This window comes from Clinocottus analis, unplaced genomic scaffold, assembly GCF_023055335.1.
Source record: "Clinocottus analis isolate CAN_PGR_092001 unplaced genomic scaffold, fCliAna1.0.p SCAF_4, whole genome shotgun sequence".
In the NCBI taxonomy this organism is placed as follows: domain Eukaryota; kingdom Metazoa; phylum Chordata; class Actinopteri; order Perciformes; family Cottidae; genus Clinocottus; species Clinocottus analis.
Window position 1 is genome coordinate 19313300 of NW_027176153.1, and position 21358 is coordinate 19334657.

The 21358-nt window shown below is 44.0% G+C and overlaps 1 protein-coding gene across 2 annotated transcripts in view; it reads right to left on the bottom strand.

Moving 5' to 3' along the window:
- LOC137800728 (acid-sensing ion channel 1B-like) overlaps positions 1-21358 on the bottom strand; it is a 46502-nt gene that overhangs the window by 5242 nt on the left and 19902 nt on the right. Inside the window, exons 1-5 of one of the 2 annotated variants that reach the window (XM_068598049.1) lie at positions 2138-2149; positions 1497-1647; positions 680-807; positions 191-341; positions 19-75 (exon numbers count right to left, since the gene is read on the bottom strand). In XM_068598049.1, coding sequence (XP_068454150.1) covers positions 19-75; positions 191-341; positions 680-807; positions 1497-1647; positions 2138-2140 — 490 coding nt within the window. In that variant the 5' untranslated portion in view covers positions 2141-2149. Of the gene's footprint in view, positions 1-18; positions 76-190; positions 342-679; positions 808-1496; positions 1648-2137; positions 2150-21358 lie in introns of those variants that run through there. The other variant, XM_068598048.1, reaches the window with a different exon arrangement.

The window sequence follows — 21358 nt, forward strand, 5'->3', positions numbered from 1 at the left end:
AGCCTTTTTTTCTCTCACCAAGAGCTGGGTCAGCACATTCTTTGTACAGCTCGGGGGTGCAGTAGGGAGCATCGCCTGCAGTCAGAGAGAGCGACACACATTCACAGAGCAGTCGTTTTGACTCCTTTATAACACACAGTCGGTAAGCGGTGCTATGTTTAGTGACTGGTGGGAGGTAGATATATCCTACCAGGCATGTGCACCATGCGACAGTTGCAGTTGTCCACCAGGTAGCGAGTTTCGCAGTCAATGCGACAGGCCGTGATGCTGTACGTGTCGAAGAAGTCTGAATCCATCGCTGTCACTTTACAGTCTCCCCAGGGAGGAGGAAGATATATCAACTGCAACAAACAGACATCACTCATTATACACAAGCAGCTACAAATACTATTACTGACACTTTTAGGTAGTATTTACTGTAGAAGATCAAGTACAAAGTATACTAAATGTATAGGGGCTTAAATGTAAATCAAAGCAAATAAAGAACAAACATCTATGAATCAAAAAGAATGCAGGATATAAGATACAGGAATAAAACAGCAACATCTAGTTGTATTCTATATATCTGACAAGTGATATAGAATACAATGACTTTAAAGGTATTCTGGTGTATCACAACTGGTCGAGAAACACCAGCAGTCACATGATCACGCAACGCCACGTGATGATCAGATCATACCCTCTGCTCCTGACAGGAAACAAAAGTCTGGAAGCCGGGCGCCACTCCGAACCCGAGCTGGTCAATGAAGGACGGCTCGTCCTGACTGTGGATCTGAACTTTGACCCCTGCTTCAAATGAAGTCTCATCTGCAGAAATGAGAAGAGTGAAAATGTGTTTAACCAATAAATCCAGAGTTTTGTCTCTGCTGCAATGTGCCTACATTTGTGTACTAAAGTACTACACATGTAGGTTATTGTAATTTACTTGAGTATTTATTGCATTATTATACTTTAAACTATACCTCAGAGGCAAATAGTGTCTTTTTTTTTTTTACTGTGCTATAGTTTCTTTTCATGGCCTTCCTAATACAGAGCTCCAGATGTGTTTAAAATGTTTCTTTATAGGTTGAGAAAATTCTCTTTCTTAATAAAACAAAATATTTAAAAAAACAACCTTAATGTATCACCTGAAAATTGCATCATCACAAAACTGGGCAGTTGTTCTGGGCTCATGGAATATATATTTACTGTCTAGAAACATGGTTCTAGCAGCATGTGACCATGCACGACTGTAAACACCTCCAGCACTAAAGTGCAACATAAACATTACTGCATCAGTAATATTCATCATGTATAATAGTAAAATGCTGACCGTGAACATTTTACAGCACAATGAGTACTTTTGATACTTGCAGTGCATTTTGCAAGGTTTGGACTGCAGGGCTTTTACTTTGTAGTCCAGTGCGTACTTTCACTCAGGTCGAAGATCTGAATACTTCTTCTCCCACTGCAGAGTGTCACTCTCTCAGGTATTGAGACCCGCCCACTCGCCTCACCTGTTTCCCCCCAGATGGGCAGGTACTCGTCCTGCTGGATGTCCAGCATGAGCTCCAGTCCGTTGCCCATTCCTCCCTTAGTGGTGAAGAGAGGAGTGCGTCCATCACCGCCGGCGTTAAAGGTGTAACACTTCCCGTAGCGAGTGAAGACCTGGGAGGGAGGGAGGGAGGAGAGAGAGAGAGAGAGAGAGAGAGAGAGAGAGAGAGAGAGAGAGAGAGAGAGAGAGAGAGAGAGAGAGAGAGAGAGAGAGAGAGAGAGAGAGAGAGAGATTTCTTTTCATTAGCTCTGCAAAACTTCAAAAGGATTCGTACCAATGCTTTGTCCACTAGGGGGCAGTGTTTGACTATTTCTGTGTTTTGTGTGTGTGTGTGTGTGTGTGTGTGTGTGTGTGTGTGTGTGTGTGTGTGTGTGCGCAACAGAGATAGTGTGTGCGAAAAGGAGGACGTGTGTCACAGGAAGAGAGAAAAAAAAAAGCGGCGGAGTAAAGGAGAGAGATTATAGGGAAGTGATTAAAGGAAGTCCTCCTGAGAGGTTTGTGGGTTACGCAATCAAGCCAGAGAGGTGATGTAGACTCGCACACGGGGGATTTAACATTCCCCATCATGTTCTTTATGGCACTTTATAATGAACCTGATGTTACCATGGAGACAAAGCATCCCGGCCAGTAAGGATGCGGCCTTCCTTTCCTTTTTTTTTTTTTTTAAGGAAAGCCGAGATGTGAGATGGAAAGCTGTGTGAGTAGCCCACGTGCATGGTAGTAAATAGACGGATGAATATTGAGCTGGGCAAAGAGTGAATCTTTCACCAGAGCGTTTAGTGTGGTGTGAGTCACATAATCCATGAAGGGAGAAGAAGGGAGAGAGTGGGAGAGTCGGGAGGAACAGAGAGCAGGGACGTAAAGTGAAAGGGACAGAAAGAGAGGGAAGGGGGAGTTAGCTGCTAGCGCTCGGAGCAGACTATTGTTCAGCGTTATGGGACAGAATGACATATCTAAGATTAGAAAGAACAAACCAACCAAGTAATTGCAGAGAAAGAGTTTGGGCCCCGCCACTGGCCATTTGAACATTTCAGCCTTATCATGCAGTCAGTTAGCGACGGCTAGCTGTCGGAGACAGACAGCAACCCGAGGGGAGCGCACGGCGAGCAACAGACAATAGTGTGCACACATACACACGCAAACACACACACAAAAACACAGACAAACCTGGAGGTGTTTGTCAGCTTTTCTTTCAGAGGGAATGTCTGTTTTTCACATGAACAGGATTTATGAGCTAGATGTTTGCAAGGTTACCCAACAAACACATACACACACACACACACACACACACACACACACACACACACACACACACACGCTTCACACATAGGATGCCAGGAGGTGAGAAAGGGTTTTAAAGTGCTCCGACGAGCTCTATTTTTTTCCATTTGTTACGCAAATGTTCTCCCCCCCATCTCTTATGATGACCAGTTTTTCGCCCAGACTGCGAGTGAAGCCTTTCAAACAAACTTTAAACACTTTTTTAAAGAAGAAGAAATGATCCTTTATTAATCCCCTTGGGGAAATTGATCTCTGTATTTTACCGTTACCATAGCAATCAAGGAGCAGTGTGCTGCCGTGAGGCGCTCAGAGAGCAATCGTTGGTTCAGTGTCTTGCTCGAGGACACTCCGACACGCGAACTATGGGAAGACCAGCGATCAAACCGGCTAGCTTGTGGTTTCAGGACGACCGCTCTCTCCATGAGCTACAGCCGCCCAAAAATGTTTTGACCTGCCTCTTGTTGAATAGCTGATATGACCGAGATAGTTTTGTTGGTGCAGATAACCATTATTTAACCTGCTTTAGCTAAATGCTAACATCTAATGTTTGAGGGTAATGCTCACCAATATCCCCATCTTAGCTTAGCATGCTAACATTTGTAATATTAAACCTAAAGTAGCGCCAAAGCTATGAGGCTGCAGCAAGTCAGGACACAACGAGTCTTGAGGATTCATCCTCATGATTTATGGCAATCCCTTTTATAGTTGTTGAGATAGTTTAGTCTGGACAGCCTCGCGGCATCGTCATCACATACGCAGCTAGCGTGGCCGGCGATCATCAGCGTCTCGTTGAAACTCTCCATTCCTTCGTCTGCTGACTTCTTTCATCAACCTGCTGCCGGTGGCCTTCACTGCACACGTTCACTCACACTTATTAATCCGCTGAACTCTGCTGCCTCATTATACACATCTGTAAGAACTAACCCAGCTGTCAGAGAGGCTCTTCCCTTTCTCCACAAATGAAAGCATAAATGTGTCAGATCACACAGCGGCTGCACTTGCTGTACTTCATGAATACATAAAGCATTACATAAATGTAAAAAACCATGGTGTATGACGGGAGCATGATGTTCACCGGCGTCTCGATTGATAAGCTGACGTGAGGTGATGTCGGCTAACAGTTGCCTCTTGTTGAATATCTGATGTGACAGAGAAGAAGGAAAACATCAAACATGTATAATGCACAGAACGCATTGTTCTGCTTGTTATGAGGAGTTAATAAATGATGGACATGTGAAAACATGTGGCTTTCTGCAGCAGAAGAAGGAAGAGACACGTGACCAAAAGATTGAGTTAGCTTGTTAATTGTGACCCGCTGATGCTTTTATCACTGTTTTACTGTGAAGGTATACTTCAGAAAAATCAATCCTCATTTCCCACAGAATTTAATAAATGACTTACTGACTGCAAGTTTAAAAAAAAAGAAAAAAGAGAGAGTATAATCTCCAGAGCTCTGTGATCAATAAAGCTGTCACTCAGACACAATTTTCCATGTATTGAAAAGCACTCACCAGAGCGCCGCTGTAATTAATCATTATGCACATAATTATACATATCTGTTTTCAGAGCCATGTCAGGTTTGTGAAAGAATCCCTGAACCACAAATACACGCGCGTTCTCGTCCATTTAGCCGAATCTGTGAGCGGCTAAAAGACGTCTCAGCCGGGGAAGTTCAATCCATTAGTGCTCTGTTGTTTCACGGGGACGTTTTGAAAGATTGTAAAGCCGTCTCCCTGTTAAGTGCCAACACTTTTACTGTTTTTATGCTGTATGCTTCTCTTGGAAAAAATGCTGTTTAAATGCAACAGCGAGCAGCCAACGGCCCCCGATGACCGGCACTAAAACACATCCACATTGTTTTTTTTTTTTTTTTGCATCTTATTGTGCAGCTTGTATAATTTTTGACTCTTTATACCCGACGAGGATTTTCAGTTGACCTGGAAAAACTGGGTGCCTTCATACATGAATAAACTTTACGGAAATAAATGAAGGGATTCATATTAATAAGACTTAACAGTGGACGGCCACGCCAGCAGCGCTGCGAGGCTGCGTTTAGAAAGGATGAACATCGGCATGCTAAAACGCTCACTATCACAACGCTAATATAATTTATAATAATACAAGTATGCTGTTTATCATGGTCACCATCTAAGCTTGCATGATTATGATCACTAAACACAAAGTACAGCCCTAATAGAATTTATACAATGTTTTAACAAGTATACTGTTTACCATGGTCACCATCTAAGCTTGCAGGATAACATAAGTTTTGATAATGATCACTAAACACAAAGTACAGCAGAGGCCTTAAAAGTTAAGTTCTGCAGGTTTTTGAAGTTCTAGTCTTCTGTCCATGTGTTTGTTATTCATTAATCTCTTGTTACCTGCTAAACCGGTTCGGGTAATTGAGTATTTATTTAATATAAACATCTACTTTTTTGATATCCGGACCATATTTCATGACAATCGTGAGATATATCATCATCTAGATACCTGGAGAGGAGATCGGTCCTACAATAAAAAGGTATTTCACTGGAAACCAGAAAATGTCAATCTTATGATGGCAATACAGCGGAGGTCAGGAGATCACCAAAATTAATAAGATACATCGCCTGGGGAAAGCACGAATGTTTGTACGAAATGTCGTAGACAATCCAGCCGACTGGAACAAGAAACAACAAAACAACTGATTGTTCAGACAGTCTGCTGATGAGCGCTAAGAACCAAAGGAAAGCAGCAGAGCTACAAGCGCCAGCGTAGACTGATGACTAATTACAGTCTACCCTGCTCGCGATGGGGGAGCTTGGCGTCAGATCACTAAAGTTTGCAGCACAAAGATACAAATAATTCAGGAATAAAATCCTCATGAGCCAAACACCTCCCCCCCCCCTCTGTTTGGTTCTAAAATGAATAGCTTACTCACCACGCTAATAAACAGTCTTTTCTCTCCACAGAGAAAATAAACTAGGCAGGGAATTGAAAGCCAGAGGCACAGAGGAATGTGTGTGTGCGTGTGTGTGCGCGCGCGTGCGTGTGTGTGTGTAATAATGATGCCCTGAACATGGAATCAGACCCTGAGTCACTGATGGTCAAAATAAAGAAGTCAAAAATAGAAAAGGTAGAAGTGAACCGCAGGGATAGAGATCCCTAAAAGGCTTCGTACAGAAACCAAAGTCTCTTTCTCCACTGACGAAACACGACAGAGACAACAGCTGCAGGAATGAATGACTGAATGGGTGAATGGATGAACCTGTAGTTTCAAAGTGAATGCTTCATATCTATATTTGATATGCTTTGTTTTTTCAGCCTCATTAGCGACATAGCTGCAAGGTTGGATGTCAGTCTGTTGAGCCACTTTGGTCCAGACTGAAATAGGTCAACTATTGGATGGATTGCCAATACAATTATGCACAGGCATTCATGGTCCCCAGAGGATGAAGCGCAGTGACTTTTCCTCTATAGAAGCACATTTCTGTATTTAAATGTCAGCGACTGGATTTATTGCAGCGAAATTTCATACAGATGTTCCCCTCAGGATGTAATAATAATATCTATTTCTTGAGACATTTGACGCCTGTACAAAATTGCAGGAATAGCAACACCACTAATTGACTAAAAGACAAAACGCATGGACATTTCCTAGACTAGTTTTTAACAAAACCATCTAAATACTGTTTTTGTTGCTGATTATTTTCAGGAATAATATCAGGCTTTTGTCTCCACAGCTAATTTACCCTTTGAATATTCAACCAGAATTTGGCAGAAGTGTAAAGATTGTATTTCTTCTGGAGGTCAAAGTCAACATAATGAGTGAGCATTGATCATGCAAATCAAGACCATGCCATCCTGAAGCATTGACTGTTGGATGACACCTCGGGGTGCTGCGGGCCGCGGGTTCGGCACCGCGTAGCGATCGCCTGAACGGTGCAGAGGAACACCTGAGGTGACTGACCACAGAGGAGGAACCAGCAGACAGAAGCTGTTAGCTGAACCTCTTCAGTGCTCGAGGAAAATGAATCAGAAATCAGTTTAAACGTCAGAATTCAATACTTCAAGGAAACCATCATCCGTCTCTGTCCTATTTTACCTGCTGCTTGATAGATGAAACATCATAAAGAACCTCCTCCGCTGCTGTGAGGGGATTTTATATCTATCATATTTGGGATTTCCACCCCCAAGTCCCCCCCACACAATAAAGAAATGTTTCCTCCCCTCCTACACTACATTCCCTTCCTTCCTTCCTTCCCGGTCGGCATCACTCTTCCCTCCCTTGTGTCTCCCGAGCTGTGATGTTCTTTCCCCTGTGGACTCCTGCCGCACTTCCCCACCCGCCCTGGCTTCACTTGATGAATATTTCACAGGCCAGTAGAGACAGTCCTCCTCCTCATCGCTCGTACTATTCTCAGTCAGCGTCCGAGCTCTCAGTACCTATCACCTTCAGAGACGATAACATCATAACGCCGGGCGAGGGGCACCCCAGGAGAGCGGGGAGAATATCCTATGAAGAAAAATGGAAGTGTGTGTATGCCTCGGCGAACGGCCTCGATCTGAACATCAAGGCTGTGCTGACCAATCACAGCATGACAAAGGGAATTTAAGATAAGCCCTCAAGAGAAGAGGGAGAGAGGTTGTGTTTAGCACGTATGGATGAAAGTATTTACATCCTTTACCTGAGTCCATGTACATATACAACCAGCAAAAGGTACTCTAAATATTGCAAGTAAAAGTACTCATTCTGCAGAAAAATTATGATAGACATTATGATAGATATCTCATACATCTGAAACATGAAGGTGTCCCAAACTAGACATTCAATCAGAAGCAAAGAAAATGAACATTTAACAAATGCATTTTACGTACATCTGACAAAGTAATCAGTGGTGCAGTGGACTAAAACATACGGTGTTTTTCAAGTTTAAAACAGCAAAACATATAAATGCAATTACCTGAAAAGGTTTCAGTGCTTGAGTGAATTTAATTAGTAAACTTCCACAACTGTATCGAGCGTATGTGTCTTCCACTTTAACAGTAGAAGTTGCCTGACTATTAAAGTCACGAAGGCTAGTTAGAAGAGAGTTAGAGGGGATAAAGTTACTGCAGCAAACATACATTACTGCGGATATGGTGGACTATAACTCTTCACACAGAGTTAGTAAATTATTTATGAAGAAAGTCAACTTTCAACACATTTAGGGGTAAAACAATTAGTCGATAAATGAGTTAGTCCATTACCATAAAATCAACATATTTTGGTGTTAGACAGTTTGAAGATGTCACCTTCGACTCTGAGAAACCTCGACGATACTTTTTCCACTCGTTTTGGCATTTTACAGCCCAAACAATGGGATGAAAATGATTAATCAGCACTAACTATAGCACCGACGCTTAAACTCGTTGTGATGGATGAGGCACACTGGGATCCAAATCAGTAGAGAATTAAAGCGAAACTTTTTTCCCGAGGGAAAAAACGGGGGAAAGTCACAACAAAACAACATAACGGCTGATCAAGCGGAGGCAGCGGCGCCTGCGGGTTCGCTATCTGTCTCTGGGGACAACTAATTGTTGGTTTTAATGCAATCCCTGGTCTCTGTGGTGGATGGACCTGCAGTATGGCAGCACCCGCTGAGAGGAAATAACGCCCTGAGGGAAAGTTCCTGCCATTCCTCCCACCTTGCCTTTCCAGAGCGAGAGAGAGAGAAAGAGAGAGAGGCATTTCTGGTCAAAAGCAACTTGAAATGCAACTGAAAAACTGCGGGAGCCTCTCTGTGAATAATGGAAACGGTCTTGTGAATTTGGATGGAGCGACGTAAATGTCTTGGAATTGTCAGTTCACATCCATTCAGAGCTTTTCGACAGAGGCTCTCGCAAGTCATCAGCCTCCTCTCTTGTTCTCTCCCAAGTGACCAACAGTAGAGTAGAAGTGAGATGGTAAACGGCTGCGTCGGAGGGCCGAGACATCCTCCACTATCAGCCACTCATGGGACGCAGTCGTACGGTACTTTTTTTAGCGATATGATTATATAAAGTAAAATAGCTCGATGGCAGTTTGAAAGTTCTTGCACTGCTTGCAAATTGTGACATGTATCATTAATCTCAGCATCATCACAGCCTTCCCTTCCTTCCTTTGCCTCTCTCCCTCTCTTTCTCTCTCTCTTTCTCTCTCTCTCTCTCTCCATCCCTCGTGCCAACCTCCTCTGCATGTCTCAATCCTCCTCAGTCGCCTACAAATCTCCTGCCCGGCCCGCCTGCTTGTGCCAGTCGTGTGCAGAAGAAACCCCACGCTCGGCAGAGAGGCCATTACAGCGGCGGCTACAGTCGCAGCCTCATAACTCCGGCGTGCAGCCGGCTTCTCGTCACGCACAGCTGAGTAAACATCGTGGGATAAACAGCCCCGGGCCCAGTCAGGCCCGTACTACAGCTGAGGGCACTTAAAGTGTGCAGACGGCAGGGTTAACTGGGATTAAATCTGTATGTGTCAAGTGCAAAGTCTCGATTGTGCAAAAGAGAATATGCACGTGTGATGCAAAAACAATGCAGTAGATGAAAAAAGAGAGACGATAACATGAGTTTGAGGCTTCTCATAAAGCAGACGTGACGCTGTGGCTGAGCACAAAGTCTCTGATGAAGGTCGACGTAAAGGTGTCTGACAGTCTGAGGGGAAGGAACGTGTCCTCGTCTCCTCTGAGCTCGCCTCCAAGAGGTCACTGTTGGGGTCGCTAGTGGCCCGGAGAATTACATCCTGTAATGTGACCGCGCCACCCACTGCAGCGCCTCAAGGTCCCAAACCACTTTGTGCTGTCCCCCCGTCAGGATGCTCTCTTCAGCAGTGTTGAGTAAAACTATGACAAAAAAAAGCTAGAACTAGGTTCGAAGTTACCAAAAGAAAACCTAAATAAAAAATAAAAACGAATGTAAAAGACAGTCAAATAGACACATTAGTGTTGTCATTTTGACCTCTGAGTCCAATCAGACTTGAAAGGCTAAGTTTTTTCTCTCCAGTTTTCTTGCAAACGAGCTAATTATATTCCCGATAAATCATATTCATTATACAGTTTGTGAAGAATGCAAATAGATAACTTCATCATCGCACTAATGAGTCAGTGTGCTTACATTTCACCATACTGTGTGTCTTTCTGCCGAATATCATTTTCAGTACACCTGCGGTGGATGCAGTCAGCTCACATGACCCGACAAATATGGACGTGTGTTCCAAACTTTGAGAAACTAATTAAATATTCCAATTGCATCATACACTCAGCAACGACTCGGTGTTCAGCGCATCGCTTAAGGAAACCTCGACAACTCCTCTCTCTCCCTCGAGCCACAGTCCATAAAAACCATCGACTGGGTGAGACTTTCGAACAGCAATGATTAGGTCAAATAAACTAGGGCTGAAACAATTTCTATGCTTCTGTCGCACGTTTTGGGACAAATACATTCTGCGTATTTCAACATGTGTGTATTGTTTATCACAATCTCATCTGTTGCACACTAAATCTCCAGCACAGCCCAGATGGATGATATAACGATAAATAATCTCCGTGAGACTATAACGACGGCTCGGGTCGTTCCAGGTGAGTTTGGATTAATCTCTGCAGACAGATGATCGCATGTCCGTCTGGCTGCAGAGCCGGAGACAAAAAGGTCATCTGTGAATGACACATTATTAGCTGTAATACGTGGTTGATGAAATATTTCGGGCCTACCACGGGTAGATGTTTGTGTGTGTGTAAATGTCAGTCTGTCTGTCACCAATACGTGTGGCCATTTGAATATTTAAATTGGAGCGGATGTCTCCTTAGTGCATGTCTAATAATATGCAATACATGCTAATGAGACGTAATCACCTTCCCGCAGGGTGGAGCGAAATTAATTTAGGAAAGCCAAGTGGCTGTCATTTCACCTGACACCTTGAACTCTCTAATGGCCCCAGAAGGTTTTCCAAATTGCATGTTTCACTTTGCACATTCATCCGGACTTTTCTCATAATTTACGCTGACTGAAATCGATATCGACTTTACTGGCTTAATTAAATTGTGTATCATGCCTAAAGTTACTTTTAATGACTTTTTTTCCTTCTTTTTCTTTCCCCTAAGTTAAGTCAAGTCCGCTTGACAGACGCCCCGACCCCCTTTTCCTCACAGCGGTGCTGAGGTGGCAGTGTAATGTGTAATGTGTGCTGGGAGAGCTCGACAAAAGGAAATGCTGTGCAGCAGCCAGACGGCTTCCGGGGAAGGGGGGTGGGGGGGAGGGGAAAGCCACATAAATAAATAAAACACAGCATGTTCTAAGGCGAGATGAAGACCGTAAGTACGCAGAGACATATGGTAATATGTCAGAGTAACACCAACCACATGCAGGGATGCACAATGGAGATGATGCGTGACATACAGTACGACTCCATTCCTTTCAGGACAAGCCTCGTAAACACACACACACACACACACGCACACACACACACACACACGCGCACACACACACACTTACAGCTCAGTTGCACAATAGAGCACTCGTAGATGTATTTCAGGAACAGCTCCGTGATTCAACATCTGAGTGGCTGTAATAACGTACTTGAGCTCCTCAGGGGGATGAGCTCGTACAGGAGATCGCCCCCCCCCCCTGGTTGGAAACCGGACAGGAAGAGTCGCCGCAGCCCCCGAGCTCTTGCTTAGCAGCCAGTTTGATCAGCGGGGACGGCGTCCCGACAGCGGAGAAGGAGCCGTCACCCTCATTAGTGCGGAAACACCAAAAGACAGATAAGGGTGCTGCTGGAGAGGAGCACCTCTCTGCGTCTCTCTGCAGCTAACAAGCCCCTCTTGCATCACTTTCATTTTTGCTCTTCCCAAAATACCACGCAGCAAAAGGTGGGACCAACCTCGATTAATTAATGCATTCATTTACGAGACTGCTGTCACTTTTTTTTTTTTTTTTGGTGCAGTTTAGAGGGCGGGAAAACTGTCAAGGGGGGAAAAAAAAGGCCCTGCGGCTCTTTTCCCCCGTAGTGAACCTCCTCCATGTGACAAATTTCACACTCCGCTGAGAGGAATCCGCTGAGGCTTTAGATTTCCCAGCCTGTCACATGCCGTTGCTGAACACCGAGAGACTTAATTCATCTCGCAGATGGTGCATGTAAGCGACTCAGACACCCCGAACGCGCGGCCTTCACGCCGTCACTACCTGGCCGATCTCAAAGCGACAACAAGGGAAGCTTCAAGCTGGGAGGCGAGATAGCAGACAGGACACACAAAGGTCAACGTGCAGAACTAAATACCACGAATCCTGTGTAATATACAACAGTTGGCGAAAGCCACAACGCCAAATTGATTTGAACAACTTCAGAGTATAATTCAATTAATGAAAAATGCGTCGAAGCCTCAACATTCATTGTTTTCACTACAATGGGGAAAGTAACGTGACACTGTGGAGGAGACCACCTCAATAATTGTCCATTAAGACTAACTAACATTCACACATCGTCGGGACAGCTACGGGAGTCATTTTGGGGTTAAGTGTCTTGCCCAAGGACACATGGACGTGGCCCGCTCTCTGATCCACAGTCCTCGTGGCGGTGAACAGAGTTCCCGTCAGCTGTACATACAGTTTCAGCTGTCCGTTCTCATCGCGTTCAAGTGCCAAAAACTCCCGCTGAACGCCACCTGTTCAACACCAAACAGCAGCCAGACAAAGTTAGCAGCTAGCTGGTGAACATAGCGGAGCATTTAGGAGCTTAATGTGCAAACGTTTCCCTCAGGAGGTTTGTGGAGCCAAAAACTAAAAGAGAATCCACTTACTGACGTTCATCTGGTGGAAAATACTGTGTTTCTCTGTAACTGTTGAGTGTGTAAGCAGCGGTTTACTAACAAGGTCGCTATTAAGTTAAAAGTGAGTATGCAATGTTTGTGTTTGCAAAGCGCCTCAAAGCAGAAATTCTGTTAAGCTCGACTGCATCATTTTTATTAAAACATTACCGCGGTTGCAGCCAGCGATCATTAAACAGCATATAACTTTACGAGCGACTCTTATGAGTCCTCTATTGATGAGCAGAGATGTGTTAAAGACCTTTTCATGTTTTACACAAAAGCCCAGACGGCAGTAAAAATATATTAGAAGATAAGTGTTAAAAGAAGTCGGATGATTATTTCTTCTTTTTTAAAGATGAATCCATAGCTTACATTTCATTTATTACTAATTCTATTTGGAGAGACTGAAAGCAAAAAGAAAAAATGCTTCACTTTCAGGAGGATTGAGCTATGGTTCGTTCAGCCGTTCAATTTTGTGTTGTGCATTGTGTTACAAGGAATCAATCTGTGTTTTATTGCCTCACGCTGTGTTTGTTTCTCTGCTTTGGTTAGATGGATGCGTGTCTGTGTGTGTTTGGGCTGGAATAAACACTCAGGTGAAACAGTTTCCCCCGCTGTGTCCTGAAAGAAAAAAACAGCAGGCGACGACACCAACAACAACACGTACGACACAACACTTTCAGTCCGGCTACGTCCATTCATCCATGTTCGACATGTTTGTTATGTGTCGATAATACATAATGCATTCCTTTATATAATACAAAAAAAAATAAAAAATATCTTTAAATACAGATTTTTTTCGTCTGAGTTGGCTGGAGTGGGCGTGTCTGTGTTTGACGTTTGATTGACAGCAGCTGAAAGGCCGAATGTGCCAAGAGAAGTGGACACAATCAGTGCACTCATGAGTCACAAAGAGTCAAAAGTCACCGCAATGTGCCAGAAGAACAGCGGGCTCTGGGTGCTGCAACTTGTTTACCACATTGTCGTGATACAGTTTGTTTTCCTCCCTAACAAGACAAGGAGTGAGAGAAAGAAAAAAACAGAAAGAAACATGTGAAAGAGTGAGTGCAAATTGAAATGGCAGAACTATCTGAGGCCATTTGCGAAACGTTCAAAAAATAATTGGAAGCTGCTGAAAATAAGAAAAAAAAAGATTTTCAAACAATATTTCACACAACTAGTAAACGACAGAGGGAGGCAATTATCCAGAGGCATTACAATCTGTGACAAATGGACATGAAATTGATTTGAATCTGTAAACGATTGTCTCTTATGAATTATGTCTCATGACTTTTCTCCCTCGAATGACTTTATGGAATTACATTTTTTTTTTCTTTCTTATCAGTTAGTAGATGAAAAAAAAGAAGCTTTCCGCTGTTGGGTTTTTCTTATTTTTTTCTTCCATTTTTTGCTGGGAACGGGTTCATTTTAGAAATCCCACTGAGCTTCCACACAGCGAGTGTAAGTGGCGCTGGTGAAAGTTGAGGGTCAGGTCTGTGCAGCCTCCTCGCGGGCTGCAGGTTGCCATGGTGACTTAAAAACGTGGGTATCGAGGAGGCCAAACAGCCGCTGTGACCCCAAACACAGATCCGACAGCAGGTGTCGGATTATTGCGAGAGGACGGATTATTGCGAGAGGACACGTCCATCTGTCTGTTTACCTGTTCATTTTCTGCAAGTAAAGATGCGTTCAAGGTATTCTACAGGAGCTGAGAGGGGGGGTGGGGTGGGGTGGGGTGGATGGGGGGATAACGCAGTCATCTTCCTTGTCTGGAAGAGCGGAGGCCCGGGTCTGAGGCGCCCCCGCTAATAATCTGAGGCAACAATTGGAGGGCGATGGCGTTCCTCGTTATCGGCGAAATACAACGATGCAATCACATGATGACTTGATGAGCGACCTGCTCGTCGCTGCACAAATCAAAAGGGAAAGCAGAAGCACACAGCGCTCGCTCCGGAGCAGCATCTGTGTATCGACAATTCGCAACTGCATGTTTTAAAAAATAAAAAAAAAAAGGGCCAAGTTTTTAATTTCAACTCTTATTGAAAACATCAGGATCCAATGAAGCCGTCAGGATGAAAACTGGCACAGTAATCCTGAGGCTTGGATGATCTCTCTCTCTCTCTCTCTCTCTCTCTCTCTCTCTCTCTCTCTCTCTTAGATGATTTATTATCTTATTGAATATGTATTAAATAACAATTTTTAAATGAATTTTAAATTGGTGCTAATTATAAATATACATATTTGAAATCTACCCTCATTTGAGAACCACTGGAATAAACTACGTGGAGACTCCTCTCGGCATGGCACAATGTCTCCTTCGTACGTCTTTAACCACGTTGACGTTCTCGGCGCGTTCTCAGCGTCCGCGGTGAGTTCCCATCGAGCCGCTCCGACTGCTGGAGCAACTGAAAGGAAACCGGAAACGTCCTAAAAAGCAAGATGAAAAGGGCTCCACTCGAGGATTACTGTGAGGGGGGTTTCTTTGAAGCCATACATTTTGTAATGTACGTTCTGCGCTGTATGGTGGTTCACAGAAAGAAGGTCCAGAGGGTACCACAATGCATGATGGGATGTATGGTCCTGTCCCTTCTGTGACAAGGAATATAAGCCGGTATTGAAACAAAGGGATGTACAGGATTGTTCAGGTACTGGTAATTATAAGAAATACTTAACGTCCCTCAATCAAAGCTAAACTTCGCACAGATACTCTTAACATATGTTACATATTAAATTCAAATATAGCAAATATAGTTACGATAAGAAAATACAACTTTTAATTATAATTTCTTAGCTAAATATATATTTTTTTCCTTTTCCGTGCGGTACCATAAACAGATATACCAGTAACACATATATGAACATATTATCTATGTTCACAAGGTTTTTTGTATAGTATACGTTTTTAAATTATTGAAATAGACCTTATGGATGAGGAGATAATCTGAATTTAGTATGGCTATATTAACCATTTGGATTTTCAGAAAACAGGGCTCGATGCCATAAGGTTAACCTTCTGACTAATCCTCTTTTTTTTAATACCACTTAAAGGCCCTGCACACCGACACAAGTGTTTTCACTTATATCAGCTGTGACATGAGGCCATCAGACTCCATGTACCAATGGAGTTGCTATTTTGGGCAATCTGGAAGTCCCCCCAGCCCAGAAAATGAACTGCATAAGAGAATATGACCTAAAAATGAAAGGTTACGACCGCCAAACTTACAGACCGCCATCATTGCCTTAAAAGTGTGCTATCTTCCCCTTTGTGTGGAAGATAAAGAGAGACAACTAAGTCTGCAACATAAATACATTCACATTCAGATTCTGGGTCAACTTTGGAGGAATTCAGCAACTATGAACAACAACGAAGATATCATGAAATGAAATGGGGAATACAGAATGAGGAGAAACACCTGTGCAGCCGACACGGTGCCGCCGCACCAACATTTCCTTCCTGTTCAAGTGGAAAACACAAACACCTCCGGTGGCTAATTGGCTTCATTCGCTTCCCGCCTGGCTCCATCGTAGAAAGCACTGACCTGTGAAATCACAAGTCCGCCCGGTCTCACTGAGAATATATATTGTCTGTATATATATATTCTAGCTTTGTGACTGTGTGTGGTGAAAGAATAACAGCAGTTTCAAAAGGACAGTGACAGTGAGGCTGGATGGAAGTGAGGAAAGAGAACGTGTGAAATGTGACGGCTCTCGTTTGCCCAGATTCATTCGTGTGCTCTTCTACAAGTCTGAGAGGAACCTTTTTTTTTATCATATGCATGTCATCTACAAAGGTAGAAATTGCCTTTTACAGCTGGGGGCCTATCAGTCACCTCTCTCCTTCTCGTTTTTTTGCAGATTATTATGCTTTCCTTTCAGCGTTCACACTGCGGAACTCTTTGTCTTCAAACACTCATCCGACACAAAATAAAGTTATCTCTGCTCGCTGATACCGGCGTGTATAATTAAAACAATGGCGTCCATAATAAGGTGTCAGAGGTGATAACGCGGGGCTCGGATAACTGCTGAAAAGACGCACGCGGGCACACAATCACTGCCTCGTTACCAAGCAACCACACAGTCATAATGAGAGGGACATAATTAATTTGAAAGTGTCAGGATTAACGCGCTGATTGCCCAGTGGCCTTCCATAAGTAGGTTATTGTCTTAAGGTATTTACTATTTTAATTACCCTACCATATGAACTCTCTCTCTCTCTCTCTCTCTCTCTCTCTCTCTCTCTCTCTCTCTCTGTCTCTCGCTACAGCTTGATAATTGTGGCTCAACAGTTATATTTTAGTGTATTTCCTGTGCGCTGAATCAATATTTTCATGTCAATAAAGGATCGCGTGACTTGTTTGTAAAAGTTAACCCACCGACAATTATAGTTTTGGTTAAGCTAAGCTAAGCTAAACTCAGCTAAGCTAACTGTCTCCTGGCCTTGGACACAAAGACAGTGGACTTGTGTCCAACTTCAAACTACTCCTTAAAGCCACAAGTCCACTGTCTTTGTGTCCACGGCCAAGAGACAGTTATGTTAGCTTAGCTGAGTTTAGCTTAGCTTAGCGCGAAGGCTGGAAACAAGGAAACAGCTGGAATTATGTCCTGAATCTCAAGCTCGGCTTCACGGAGCTTTGAAGTGAGTTTCAGCTCATTGTTTAGCCGACATGACTTTAGCTTAGCTTAGCGCAAAGACTGGAAACAAGGAAACAGCTAGCTTGACTTTGGCCAAAGGTAATACTATTACCTCTAAAACTCACGAATTGACACATTGTATTGTGTTTGATTAGGCTGTACAGAAATTAAATTGCAAAAAAAGACAGTTCAGCGTTTAGATAAACTATAAAAAATAAACTAGCCAGCTGCAACAGGCTGTAGCTTCATATTTGCTTCACGGACATGAAGGTGGAAGCAATCTTCTCATCGAACTCAGGAAGTGAAATCCCCCAAACAACTCACCACAGCTTCAAAGCAAGAGAGGCAGAATCGTTTCTTTCTTTCATCGTTGATGCTGTTGTTTTCCTCCCATAACTTTTCCACTATATACTCGGATAATTGATTTTATTTCATGAGACAATAAAAGGGAAAACCGGTCGAGCTCAAGTGACGTCAACGTGTTCTTCCGCCCAAGTGAAAAACTCTTTGAGGTTATTTTACGGAGTCATCGAAAGCACCCGGCGCTCCCCTTCTGCTCCTCAACAGTTTGCAGAAAATCATCGCTGCTAATTGGACTCGTGAGGTATTTCTGAAGCAGTCGGGGGGGAGAGACCGTGCTTATGAAAACCAGTTCACCAGTGAACTCCAGAGCAAAGTAGAACGGAGCAAAGAGCCTCTTCTCTTGCTCTGATGCTCGGCCCTCTTTTGTTTGTCAAATTCGCGCTCTTGACAGCTCCACCCGGGGGTGATATGTGCGTCTGCGAGCTCTCGGCACGCCGCTGCGCTATCGCGACAGTCGTGTTATATTTTCTGCGCTCTGGTCGCTGCTGTCATGTCTCGAGAAGGCGATGCGCATTTGTAGATTTGTTCATTTTTTCGGGGCGAAATGTGAGACGTGCTGCGAAGAAACAAAGTGGTGTGAGGCCGTAAACGTACTTAAGAATCCTGATATAAAAATACCTGTTTGTTGTAAATCCAGTATCTCTACTACGTCACCATCAACAATGTGGCAACTGTGACTTTCAGTGGGTGGAGCGGACGTCCCGCGACTGAAAGGTTCACGGTTCGATCCCTGGTCTCCCCGTAGTTCGCAGGTCGAAGTGTTCTTGAGCAAGAAAGGGCAGCACACTGCTCCTTAATCGCTAAGTGTGGGTTTAAATGCAGAAAATAATTCCCCCAACGGGATTAATAAAAGATACTTTCTTCTTTCTATTTCCCAAAGCGTTGTCGTTTTGAACGCAGCAGACAAAAAGTGACTTTTGATGGCAATTAAAGGCGAAAAGGTGACTAAACATTTGGATTGCTCCAAATGGTAGGCGAGGTAAAGGTAGGAGATCTAAAAATGTACGTTGAGCATTAATGTGAAACATACACGAACCCTGTAGCGGTGGAATAAAGCATCTAACACCACCTCCATAACACAGTTTCACTTCTGCGATGTGAAGTTGTCACTGAAGTGCGGGATTGGAAACAAACCCAGTGATGCTCTCTCACACGTCTGGTTTCCAGTCAGACAGAGCCATGGTCTTCAGCCGCAACCCGAGCTCTCCGAAAAAAGCAACCCAGAGGGTGACGATGAGCTCCGATTTCTCTGACAGCTCCGGCCGTGTTGGGAACTGGAAAAGAACCAGACTCCTGGGGGTGGAAACAGCCCTTCTCTCCCCCGGCAGCAATACACTCAGGCGGCCGTGCGCCTCCTCTGGGTTTAGTGGCCTGAAGCGACAGATGTGAAGCACAGCCACCACCCACAATGCCCAGCGGCGCGTGGGTCAGCACAGCTGCGCTCCACATCTTGGCACCAGAATCTGTCGCATCCTCCTCCCCGCGCTGAGCCAGCAAAAGTTATGTCACCTCTCGGTCACAGTGTTTATCCTCATTTGTGTTCCCCCATTTTTTTCCCTCTCTCCCCTCCTGTCTGTCTGCGTCTGCTGCAATGCTCCTTCATCTCAACCCCTGCACGGTTCATCCCTCACATCAGCCCCCCGTGGGCATGACCATCCTCATTACGTTTTCATGTCATGCTCTCTCCTCTCTCTCCCTCCTCTCTTTATCTCCAGATCCCTCCCTTTACGCGTATGCCCTTTCCTTTGTTTTCTTGCTCCCATGACATCCCCCCCCCCAAACCCTTTCCGCTTTCCGGCTCACGAGCCGAGAGTTAAAACAAAGCAAAAAGGAATCTCGGTGAAGAGATCTTGAGGTGAGGGGTGGAGTAATTAGTGCGGAGGAAGTCACCCAAACAGCCTCTTAAATGTATTCCCCCTGCAATAAACATACGAACGCACTTAGAGGATTAAATTAATATTCGCCCCAAAGTGCTGATCGAGGGGGTATTTAGTGCTGACCGCCTCCAAAGACTGATTTAGGGGCAGAGTAACCGCATTACCTCGATCAGCAGGTGAGTACTCCGGCCTCATAATGGAAAGTAATCCCGCGCACAAAAAGTCAATTGTCAGCAGCAAGACTGCCAAACGCAGCAGGAGTGCAACTTTCGTCGAGTGTATTTTAAAACAGGAACTTTAATGAACATTCACCGCAGATTAAACCCATCCAGTTTAGAGCCGATGTTAAATTACGATTCTGCGGCCACGTCGCTCCAGTTATAATGCCGAACCTCCGTTTGTTTGTTTATTAAGATCTCTGTTTGCTTCTGCAGCTGTTCATCCTGGAGATTTAACAGTTTGCATGGTGACAGCATACAGAAATACTCTTTCACACTCATGAGACGGTAACGCGACGCATCGTAGTGCACGCCGTAAGACGATTACGTTACTGAAAGAGCAACGATCAAACGTCCTAAACATTTATGTGTGATTCATGTATTCATTTCAGGAATGTTATTAGCTTTTATGTGCACCGAGTCACACTTTATTAATTGATCCACCAGCTTCCCCACCTACTGAATACTGAATTTTGCTTTCAATTGTTTTTTTATGTTCAAATTTAAAATGCATTCAATAACCGTTTGATGGAAACACGCTTACTGTCTTTTCTTCTTGTATCTTCAGTTTTGTCTCCTAATCGCTTACCTTTGTTTCCCCGTATTGCAGAAACACTTCTAAATTATAAATATTATAGATTTCTACCCTTTAAGACTGGAGAAACTGAATGGTTTTTAGGAAGAAGTGGAGGTTTAATGCATCATCAAGTGCAGGTAAAAGGAGAAGGAAGGATGGAAGAAGACAGTTTTGACACAAAAAGCAAAACTCTGCTTTTACAGGGAAAGAAAATGGCTTTAAACACATCACCAGTTGTGTTAGCATACTAATAGCCTCATCATTCTCTTCGGGGCTTTAACTGTAACTCCCACTTTCATAACCCAAAACAAAATGTGTTCATCTCAAACCCCCGAGATATCTTATTTCACCTTGTAAAAGGGGCGGAGAGCCACACAGCCTCTCTGTGACTCCAACTGGTTTCTAGACGGATCAGTAAAGCTGCTCCAGCACGCTCTATTTGCCCCGGCCTGAGAGAGGAGGCGGGGGGCGGGGGGGGCTTTTCTATCAAGACATTTCGGACGAAGGAAGTAGAAGGGAGGAGAGAGAAAGAGAGAGAGAGGAAAAAAATAAAAATAAAGCATAGATGGGCTGAAAATAGCCGGGGTTTGGCTGCGCTGCTCTTCACATGGTTTATTTATCCTGAGGATTAGTGCAGGTGACTTGAAGGCAGGGCTCTGTGCTCACAAAGGGCTGGCTGTGACTCAGACTGCTGGATGGAGTTAAGAAGATGAGACAGAGGAGGAATGATGCTGCAGTCCAGACCACCAAAATCCTCTGTACTCGCCTGACCCCAAATAAGACTAATTGTGTGTTAGAGGCTGCCTGAGACGCAAAAAGGCCTCTGATAGACGCGGCAGGGAGGCCGGGGAGTCAGTGGTGGAAGGAAATAAAGTACATGCATCAATATTGTAAAACAAAAATTTACATTGCATTTATCTGACAGCTGTTTTCACATCCACTCCTTACATTAAAAACGCATTTATAATATAGGATGTATGAGTGAAGCTCAAACCAGAGGTCTGGCTTGTGTCCTGGGTCTCTTGTCATGTTTAAAATGTCCGTGAGTTGTTAGCCTGTCCTCCTTAAGGGTCCAG